This window comes from Citrus clementina, unplaced genomic scaffold (genome assembly GCF_000493195.1).
Source record: "Citrus clementina cultivar Clemenules unplaced genomic scaffold, Citrus_clementina_v1.0 scaffold_3, whole genome shotgun sequence".
In the NCBI taxonomy this organism is placed as follows: domain Eukaryota; kingdom Viridiplantae; phylum Streptophyta; class Magnoliopsida; order Sapindales; family Rutaceae; genus Citrus; species Citrus x clementina.
In genome coordinates, this window is record NW_006262339.1 from 2,615,691 (window position 1) to 2,627,121 (window position 11,431).

Here is an 11,431-nt window from a genome sequence, read left to right on the forward strand (position 1 = left end):
TACATATAACTTTAGTCAGGGATGCTCGCGAACAGTGATCGAAACTCGAAACAATTGTTTCACATCTTGAAAATCAAATTCAAAACCGTCAACAAAGGGGGTGTTCGGTATGCCTCGTTACATGAGGTGCATTGCTAATCATGTTTGGAGTGCCAAGTTGTATTATAACGCACCCTAAAAGTCAGGTTAACTAATGTAGTAGTTGCCTCATTAGCTTGTCTTTAAAAAGAAAAAAAATCTTTCAATTTTTTTTTGTAATAATAATAAATAAATATAATTTTTGAATTTAATATAATTTTATTTTTATTTTTACATTATAATTATTAATAAAAATTAATAGATTTATTATTCAATAATATTATATTTTAATTTTTATTATATTAAAAATATAACTAAATGTATTATTTAATTATATTATAACAATTAATATACAAAATTGATTAATCTTTAAAAAGTTAATATAACTAATAATAAATACTTAATATTACATTATTTAAATATATTACAATAATTTAATTAGTCATTTTTAAATAATTTAATATAACTAGTAATAATTATTTAAATTTGAATAAATTTGGATAATGATAGTTGAAAATTAATAATTTAAATGATTACTAGATAATTTAGCACAATTTATTTTGTTAGTGAATATGTTACAACAAATTGTATCACTTTATTATTTTGTAATTATCTTGTGGCATATATAAACTTTTATTCTATCATCCTAAGATGATTTTTGAACTAATCTTGTAGATTTTAAATATTTATTTATGTTATTATATTATTTAGAGATTATTTTATTAAATTATTTGTTTTGATCTTTATTTTACATGTTATATATTTAGAAAATACTGAAAAATAAATGTTATATTTCTGAAAATTTGAGACTATAAGTTTCAATCTTTTTGAAAATTTATAATATTTTTTAATTTTTTATTCAAAAATTTTGAATTTTTAAAATTTAAGACTTTTATATATAGCATTTTTCTAAGTATTGAATATTATTTTCTAAATATATAATTTAAATTAATCACAAAAAATTAATATAATATAATGTATCACTAAATATTATACAGTATTATAATAATCAGTGCTAGTGTAATATAATATAATATAATATATTTATATTAAAAAAATATAATATAACACAATATATCGTGGCGAATGTATCCAAAACTAAAGAGTTTGGCCTTGAATATTTCACGGTTATATAGTGCGTTTCATTCACGAACATCACAGTTCGCGTAGGAGAATAGTCAACATCCCCACGTTCTGTTCAATGAATTCTCCTTCCCTTCGATCTATCTGCATAGCGTTCATTCACCAGACTCCAATAATGGACACTAATTTTTTGTTTTTTTTAGAAGAATAATGGCTACTATTTAGTTGTCCGTCACCCTTATCCAACCTTCTATATATATATATATACTAATTTGATAAAAATATATTCTTAAATATATTAAAATCTATATTTTTTTATATTTTAGTACCACTTTATTAAAGTGAAAATATTTCATTAGAGAAGAATTATATAATCATTTTTAATGAAATTATATTTTATTAAAATAAAAATTATAAATTTTAATATACTAATAAATAAATAAAATATAATTTTTAATATATTAAAATTTATAATTTTTTTTTACTTTAATGACACCTTTATTTTAATATTTTAATAAAGTGGCAATGAACTCACTTATCATCAAACCAATAAAAGACTAGGGATGACAATGGGGAGGGGAGGGGAGGGGATTAATCTTTCCTTACTCATCCTTGATATTTTGCGTATGTTCCCGTCTCCTCTATAGTGATTTAACATCCTTTAAGATTCAAGATGTTAAGCCACTGCCCAGGAGACTCAAGTTCTTGATCAAACAAGTTGCATAAGAAACCAAGATCAGATATCTAGTATTCAACTCAATCCCAATAGACTCTAGATCTAATGATTACTATCAGTGTTTTAACCTAAACAAGAAACAATTCACAATACACAAGAACAGAATATTACGTGGTTCAATTGTGCATTACATGCACAATTTACATCCACAGGAAAAGCTTTATTGATGAATCAAGAAGACACAATACAGAGCTTCTAAACAAGAGGTTACAAGCAACAAGAATAACCTCTCTCACTTTCTGATCTCTCTCTCAAGCTCTCTCTCTGAACCACACTATTTCTCCCTCAGTGACCAGTTTTATACCACTGATGCTGAAACCCATATTGCACAGAATCTGGACACGTGTGTAACGGCTTTTAACAGCCTTGATTCCCTTCTTCACGAGCTGGCTCACGTGCTTCACTTATGTTTCTCCAAAACAACAGATGCTGAGTCGTTTAGCCTTTGAACTTAAAAGCCACGTGCTGCACGTGACAAATGACTGAATCATTTGATCAAAACAAACCGTTTTGGGACTCTGAGTTTTGGATTCATTGCACTCAAGTCCACACCCTCTCTGTCCCCGTCAGAATTACTTGAGAGAATCTCCATCTCTTCCCCGAATAATAACAGGGGATCCCCGATCTCCGAATAACTAATACATTTTATTTTTGTTTTCGATTTTGAGTTAATCATATTAAAATAAAAAATTCAAATAAAAGTAAAGTTCGAAATATATCTTACATTAATATCAATTACAAAAGTCACATACATTAAATCAGTAAGTAACGCAACATGCAAGGGATACAAACTTCTTTTACAAATTATCATGAACAAATTAATAGTCTAATACAAAATTGTTACAAATAAAATCAAATTTAGTTTCAAAATTAACTTTTTCAATGGTGGCGTGGGCACTTTATAAATGTGGATTATTCCCTTAACAACACAATAGTTAAATCAGAGCAAATCAAGAGCAAATATTAGATTAGATTAAATATTAAAATTGTGATTCGCTATGGGCAATTATAACATCTAAAAATAAATAAAAAATAGATTTAAGTTTAAAATATTTAAAGAATATTAAAATTAAAAAAAAATTTGGACTCATAGAATCTACTCGGTCTTTTTAATATCCTAAATAAAAATTTAAGATTTTAATTAATTAATTAGACTTAAAAGTTTAATAATATAAATATTTTGATATTTTTTATTTTTATCAATATTTATAATTTTATAATTTAAAATTTATTATTTATTTATTAATAATTTAAAAAAATTAAAATTAAATTAAAAATTAAAATAAAAAAATGAGTAAGGGATGAAAATTTCATCTCATCCCCGTCTTCTCCCAAATAAAAAATTAAATAAAAATTTATTCTCATACCCTCTGTAAATAGAAAAAATTTCCAAAAGTACCGATCCCATAGATATTTTTGCCATCTCTAAAGGACCCTGTATGTTTCACTTTCTGCGTCTCTCTCTCTCTCTCTCTCTCTCTGATCACAAATCAACCCCCTTCTCCGTTATTCTGAAATGTAATCTCTGCTCCTCCAGCCTCCCTCGTTTGGCTGGCTCCGTCCTTGTTCTAACTTGGAAAAAAATAAATAAATAAATAAAAAGGGAGTAAAAGGCGGATTTCTCATCTTTCTTCAACCTGCGGAGCAAAAACATGGTGTCCACGTCACAGAAAAACCTTCACTCACTATTAACAACGAAACTGAAAAAGCTAACCATCACCCCACCCTCCGCTTCTTCCCCAGACTTCGACTTCACCGAAGTCTTCGGACCCTTAACGCCCTGCCGCCACAACAACCAATCACCTGCATCCACGTCAGCCTCTTTGGGTGACCCGCAGGTGATCCACAACCGTTCCCACTCTTTCGTGGGTCCCTCCCCTCGTTACGCCCTCTCCTCCTCCCTTCCTCTCCAAATCCAAGAACTCGAACACGAAAACGATGCCGAATTGGAAGCTGAAAGTGAGAGAAAGATCGGGCCGGGTGATTTTGAGATATTTAGGGTTGTGGGACAGGGCGCGTTTGGTAAAGTGTTTCAAGTGAAGAAGAAAGGAGTCGATGATGGCGATAGTGATGGGATTTATGCAATGAAAGTTATGAGAAAAGATACGATTATAAAGAAGAATCATGTGGATTACATGAAAGCTGAAAGGGATATCCTCACCAAAGTCACCCATCCTTTTATTGTCCAGCTCCGCTACTCTTTCCAGGTGATTGATGCTTTTATTCAAAAAAGTTGACTTACTGAGGAGTCCTTAATTTTTATTATTATTATTTTTGGTTGGTTAACTTTGCAGACGAGGTCTAAGCTGTATTTGATATTGGACTTTATAAATGGAGGGCATCTCTTCTTTCATCTGTATCGGCAAGGAATCTTCCGGTATCGTTCTCTGCTTGTTTTTCAAGTTTTGGAAATTTATGCACTTTCAACGATGAGTTGAGTTGAGTCCCGTCCCACTGTTACGTATTATTCATTTACTAGAGAGTGAATTTATAATTGATAAAATTAATATTCTGCCGTCCAATAACTAAATGCCACGTCAGTAGAGACTCAAATTAAGACTCTTAACTGTTAGAATATTACTCTTTTAGTTTCAGGGGAAAAAAGAAAAAAGAAAAATGTTTTGACTTTGGTTTCTTGGATTGAGTAGTGAGGATCAGGCAAGGTTTTATACTGCTGAGATAGTATCTGCGGTTTCACATCTTCACAAGTGCGGGATCGTGCACCGGGATCTTAAACCAGAAAATATACTCATGGATTCTGATGGGCATGTAATGGCAGCACATTCACTTAATTCACACAATCAATTATGTTGTTTTTTCTTTTTTCTTTTTTTGGGAGGGGGGGTGTTTAATTTCTAAATGTGATACTCATTTTGTTTTACAGGTTATGCTAACTGATTTCGGACTTGCAAAGGAAATTGACGAATCAAGTAGATCAAATTCAATGTGTGGAACCACAGAATACATGGCTCCTGAAATTTTACTTTCAAAAGGCCACAACAAGGATGCAGATTGGTGGAGTGTTGGAATTCTCCTGTATGAAATGTTGACGGGGCAGGTGAATATCAAATCAATGCAAGTAATAGCTTGCAATACAATGCTTTTATTTTATTTAATTATTTTTCACTGTTTGTTCGTAAATAGTTTAGAACTGCTTTCTCATTTCCCAGAAAATTGCCCTGCTTCCCATTGAAATTAAAATAGAAAAATTGTTGAGGAGGAAACTCAGGATGCCAATATTTCAGTTTTTATTCCCCCCAAATTTGATGTTTCGATTTGCCTCCTGCAGCCACCGTTTACACATGCAAATAGACAGAAGCTTCAACAGAGAATTATTAATGAGAAAGTGAAACTTCCACCTTTTCTTACCAGTGAAGCTCACTCTTTGCTTAAAGGAGTAAGCTTTCTAACACAGGTTTATTAGTTGTTCTTTCTTTTTTATTTTTCCAAATTAATGTCTGTATCAATGGATAATTCTTTTATTTCAGTTGCTGCACAAGGACCCATCTAAAAGGTTAGGTAGCGGGCCTGGTGGAGTGGACGCCATCAAACACCACAAATGGTTTCGATCAATCAACTGGAAGACGTTGGAGGCCAGAGAAATGCAGCCAAAATTCAAGCCAGATGTGAGTGGAAAAGACTGTATAGCCAATTTCGACAAGTGCTGGACAACAATGCCGGCAGATGATTCACCGGCTCCCACACCGACAGCAGGTGAGCATTTCAAAGGGTACACTTATGTGGCGCCTAACCCTTGGCTTTCATCAGTATGAATTAAAAGGTTCCAACCCGAAAGGGGGGGAAAATAAAAAAGGTGAATGATGAGGAATGCACCTGTCCATAACTCCTTGATAGTTCTTCTTATTTTTCAACTAGAATATGATGTCTACACTTGTTGTATATTGTATTATATTCTTGTAAGAATAGCGTGGATTTTCAATCAAGCCTCTAGCCGATATATAGAAATGTTCAAATGTTTTCGTTTGGTAAATTGGATTACATCCATTCATGATTTCTATCAACTTTTAAGCCAGTTAGACCTCAACTTGGTTGCAGAAGTTGAAAAAAGCTTCTGATGACAATACCTTTCTTCTGTCTGTTTTTCCATTTTGGCTTCATAAGTAGATTGAAGACCGATGGCCTTGCAATTCTATTTTATCTGACTATTTTACCGCCATTTAGTTGTCCTGCACCCTTGCCCCTTGGACTTCCTTAAGAAGGAGATCAGTAATTACAGATCATATTTTCAATTTGTTTTCTTTAGCATACTGTGTTTGAAATATGTAGTCTTATAACTGAAAAGTATTAGTTTGAGCACTTTATAGTGTTGAAAATAAGAGAAGCCTTACAATTGCCCTTATTCTCAACCCTATTCTGTAGTCATGTATGGCAATCTTCGCCTGAGAAGCCAAAAGTTGTTTGTAAAATTTAACCTTGAATTTCTTGCGAGTGAGAGGCAAAGCAAACAATATGGGGATATGGCAAATTGGCAATTACAAGTTTACTACTTGAGTGTGGCATCAGTTGAAAACAAGATGGGGGAAGTTTTCTGAAATCGCTTGGTTTATGGGAAAAAAATTACCAAATCGAATGAGAAAGTGGGCTCTGGAATTTTGATTGTCGCAGCCAGATAAAGAGCTATAGATAAGTCCGTATCCTGCGGAGAATTTCAAAACTGAAGAAATAAGTGGTGGAAACCTGAGTTTTTCGATTATCACAAACAATGATATAATTTGTAACTATTTTTGTGGGGTATTTTTCACATACCTCCCCTTATATGGATTTTTCAGGCATAACCCCAAAGTTAAAACTGAGTCTGTGGTGGTACTTGCAATTCATGGCTATACCGTGTTGGTACTTTTGGAAAGAAATAAAAGTTGGAGAAATTCTGATTCTCTTCAGAGCTACATCATGAATGTGACGCACAAGCTGTGACGATTAGTGAAGAGAAGCCTTTAGGAACGTACAAAAAGGAAACTAGAGTAGAAGAATCTTGTTCCATCCACATGGAAGGAAACAAGCTACAAACCATACTAGTCTATATTAGGAATGGCAAAAATTCCCACGGGAACGAGTACCTTCGGAGATTTTTCTCATTCGGAGAGGGTATGAGGATAATTTCATACCCAATTTTTTATTCGGGGAAGGGACGGAAAAATTTTTTTACCCAATTTCTTATTCGGGAAGGGGACGGGAATGAGGTGGAATCCCCATCCCCTACCCATTTCCCCATTTTAATTTTAATTTTTTAAAATTACTAATAAATAAATTATAAAATTTGAATTATAAAATTATAAGTATTGGTAAAAATAAAAAATATCAAAATATTTATATTATTAAACTTTTAGGTCTAATTAACTAATTAAAGTCCTAAATTTTTATTTAGGACATTAAAAATACCGGACAGATTCTATTAGCCCAAAACTTTTGTTTTAATTTTAATATTCATTAAATATTTTAAACTTAAATCTATTTTTTATTTATCTTAAATCTATTTTTATTTATTTTTAGATGTTATAATTGTCCACAGCAAATCACAATTTTAATATATAATTTAATCTAATATTTGCTCTTAATTTGCTTCGACTTAACTATTGTGCTGTAAAAAGAATAATCCACATTTATAAAGTGCCCACGCCACCATTGAAAAGTTAATTTTGAATCTAAATTTAATTTTATTTGTAACAATTTTGTATTAGGCTATTAATTTGTTCATAATAGTTTGTATCCCTTGCATGCTGCGTTACTTACTAATTTAATGTATGTGACTTTTGTAATGGATATTAATGTAAGATATATTTCGAACTTTACTTTTATTTGAATTTTTTATTTTAATATGATTAACTCAAAATCAAAAACAAAAAAATGTATTAGTTATTCGGAGATCGGAGACCCTCAGGGATCCCCTGTTATTATTCAGAGAGAGGATGAAGATTCTCTTAAATAATTTTGACAGAAATGGGGAGGGGACGGGGACATATGTAAAATATCGGGGATGGGTACAGGGAGATTGGTCCCCTCCCCTCCCCTCCCCATTGCCATCCCTAGTCTATACTAATTACAAACTTCAGAATCAAGCTCCTTCCATGTGTGTTGCATTAGTCATTGTATATACGAGTGTGCTGGGCATCTGGAGGAAAATATGTATGAAAACGCCATTTGCACTCTACTTGTCAAGAGCTAGATATTAGGGAGGATTGATTCTTCCTGAGATCTCTTACATTTAGATGTCAGCCTTTATGAAAAGTACCTTCATACATTGCTTCAACGGCAAGTATCACAAGCTTATATATAACACACCCAGTTGATCATTACATTTAGTCTTCAATCAAAGTTTTCCTTTTGTTCTAGAGTAGCCATGAATAGTAACGATAGAAACAACAAATCCCTTCGTGAGAACTCAGTGAAGGTGGTGGCAAACATCGTTAAATCGTCAGCTTTCTGTATTGCCAAGATGAGTCTAGGAGCTCCTGCAGCTGCCAAAGCCGCTGGACCGAATAAAGACCCAGTCAACTTTATTATAAAACCCCCGTACTGGTCAGAAAAACCAAAGAACAGCCCAAATCCTGTTTCATTCTTGATGGAGCCAAATGAAGGGAATCAGTCTTCATATGTGGTTCATGAGGGGAAAAGTGTTATTGATGGTATGGCTTCTGCCTACATCCGGAAGGTGCATCAGAAGAATCAAAGTGATTTGTCTGAGTCATCAAACCTTCGACAATATATACTGCCGCCCCCACCTCGTGCAGCGATACAGTCGCCTAATTACTAATTGATCTTTGTTATGCATCAAATTTTAGTTGTTAATCCATGCCGGTCGGTTAGTATAAACCGATAAATAAAACAAAATATTTTGCTTGCTTAATCAACTTGATGATGGTTTCTGATTTCTTTTTACTGTTTATCTTATCTTAGGAAGGGTAAGTTACGATCTTTAGAATTTGGTTTCTTTGTATATATATTCCTGTCAAATGTGTTTGATAAGTCATGCTTGGCGCAACGCTTGAGTGCCTGTAAAATAATTTCCTCCTGTTTTTATTGCTGTCATATTGTTCAGACGCCAGTTGTTTGTAGTTCGCTTTGTCATATCATTAATCATTGAAAGACAAACACACATCACATCTTTATCGGGGATCAGCTTATTTAATACATCTTGTAAGATTCTGAAATGATTTTCTCTTGTGCATTTAAAACTGTCTTGAGTGCACTTTTTTCCAGCTCAATTTGGACGCGGACCTTGGGAATCTGGCTTTCTATGTCTCCTATTGTTTTTTAACTGAAAAAACAACTTTTTATGGTCTATCTAAGACATAAAATCTCATATACACGGAGAAGATGATAAGGTGGACGGGGAGAGAATTTGTTTAATAGAAATCATAGCAGAATAATTGGAGTACTAACTAGAAAACTTTGGAACAGACGGAGTAAAGCAAGCAGGAAGAATAATTGTCCTAATCTTCTTTCTTTAATCCCCAACTGATTAATCATATGATTAAAAATGTTGACAGTTCACAGTAGCTTGGGAATCTTGTATTTCATGATGAAGCAAACATTGTCAAAAGGAGAATCATTAAAGTCTATAACCAGGCATTTTCTTTCCGTGTGAACTAGGTCGGTCATCTTCGTAAGCTGTAACAGAACTCGGTGGAGCTTGAGCATCTTAAAAGTGCCTTTCTAAAATGTTCCAAGTGAAATTTGAGTTCTTTTTCTTTCTTTTTTTTGAAAGCCACTCAACAAATTTCTTGATTTTCAACTACTGTAGAGGATCTTTATCAGGTCCCAGCTATGAGGCAACATCCTCTCCACTTGATGCAAAGGCAGATAGCAGAGATATGGCTAGATTCTCTCTACAGATCCTCAACAGGACATATATTAGGCGCCTACCGGCAACAAAGAAAATTTGATGCCTTCTGCTTTAATAAAGAAGGCTCCTGCACTACACATCTCTTATCTGGAAAACAATTTCAGTCGTATCATCCCTTTCCTCAATTGAAAGTATTCCAGCTCTACATTTCGTGGACAACAGAAGCATCTGCTACATCCCACAACAATTGCTTTAACAAAATCCATTTTTGGGTACTTATCTGTAATTCTGTGCGGTTTGATATAACGCGTGGACTCCCCAATGAAAACCTCCAAGTTCTTTCTTTTTTAATTATCCCTTAGTTTTTCATTGTTGACTTCCCAAATTTTACGGTAGTGTGCACATTTTATCACAAGTTAGGAAATTGGAGACAAGAATGAAAATTTAAAATGTTTTAACACTAAAATTTTGAAAACTGGATATTTTTCAATAGACAGTGAGCATAAAAACGTTTTACTGACAAAAGTCAAAGCTTACAGATAGAAGCTTCATAGTGGGTTCATGCATTTTCGTTTAACAATCTTCAAAACCATCTTCCAACTTTGAATGGGAAACCTCCTCTTCAACCTTCAAAATTTGGACCGAATTAATATAATTAATATCCTCCCTAAAACTAAAGTTGCTCGGACACTCAACTTCAAGAAAGCCAGGCTAACCTTTCCAAGAAATTTTGGTTTCATTTTCTACACATCCTGCATCCATTGCACTTTCGTGGCAGCCGGTAGGGCTACCTTTGGACTTCGGTTGCCCCCATGGAAAAGGGACGCAAACAATAAAATTTTGTCAAGACTAAGTAAGAGACTAATACTATGTGCAACTTCTCAAGCATTTCTTCTTCTCCGATATTCTCAACTAAACTGGGAAATTTTTGCAAATTTTCCATATGTACTAGCTCTCAAGTAAGTTTTTCATTTGAGGCAAGTAAAATCCAGAGTAAATATTATTGCTCTTTCTCTTGTTTAATATTGTTGCTCTCTCTCTGTTTCTTTCAAGCAAATTCAGAAAATTATTTAATTCGTTTCCTTGAAACTAAATTGTAAACAAGCAGAGTAGGCCCAGTTCCAGCAACCACCATGGAAAGTTCAAGCTCAACTTAAGCAAGCATTAGACCACAACAACAGGCTGCACACAATTCTCCAGCTTTTCCCAACTTTTCAACTGTCTTGGCAACTTAGATGTTCAATTAACAATACCCAGTAGACATAACATAATTTAGTTCATAATCTTTGTTAATTTGAGAACCGTTACATATACTAAACATAAAGGAGGCACCACCATCACTTATACCGCTACATGTATATGAAGATCAAGCGTGCAAGTGAACTATTAGTTTAATAGGAAGCCAAATAGACAAAAACAATAATTCCCAACGGCTGCGGAAATAGCATAAGCATTGATAGCAATACTTTCAATCAATTAGGGGGACCTAAAATGACATGACACCATCATCTGTCTGTCCAATTAAAGACCAGTCAAGGCATAGATACAAACCCACCACACAAATGACAACTACTTTAACTATTTACATTAATACTATCAATATAAAGATAAGGCATCTGGCACATGCCCCCACATTCCACCACTCATTTAAAGACAATAATATCCATATCCTCAATCCTCATCCGCTGATCAGAACCATATTCAATACACATTCATTCACACAACATCGA

At 33.3% G+C, this 11,431-nt stretch overlaps 1 protein-coding gene across 1 annotated transcript; it reads left to right on the top strand.

The window, feature by feature from the left end:
* The first annotated feature begins 3,258 nt into the window (after window positions 1-3,258).
* Window positions 3,259-5,888, top strand: LOC18049478 (serine/threonine-protein kinase AtPK2/AtPK19). The gene is made up of 6 exons (XM_006439652.2): window positions 3,259-4,104; window positions 4,192-4,274; window positions 4,546-4,666; window positions 4,782-4,955; window positions 5,187-5,294; window positions 5,386-5,888. Exons 1-6 carry the CDS (start codon window positions 3,550-3,552, stop codon window positions 5,668-5,670), a joined length of 1,326 nt encoding a protein of 441 aa, XP_006439715.1. The 5' UTR covers window positions 3,259-3,549; the 3' UTR covers window positions 5,671-5,888.
* The last annotated feature ends 5,543 nt before the right edge of the window (window positions 5,889-11,431 follow it).

Coding starts and splice junctions, on each gene's coding strand:
- LOC18049478 (XM_006439652.2), top strand. CDS start 3,550: ATGGTGTCCACGTCACAGAAAAACCTTCACTCACTATTAACAACGAAA. Junction 4,956..5,186: donor ATGAAATGTTGACGGGGCAG/GTGAATATCAAA, acceptor TGCCTCCTGCAG/CCACCGTTTACACATGCAAA. Junction 5,295..5,385: donor CTCACTCTTTGCTTAAAGGA/GTAAGCTTTCTA, acceptor CTTTTATTTCAG/TTGCTGCACAAGGACCCATC.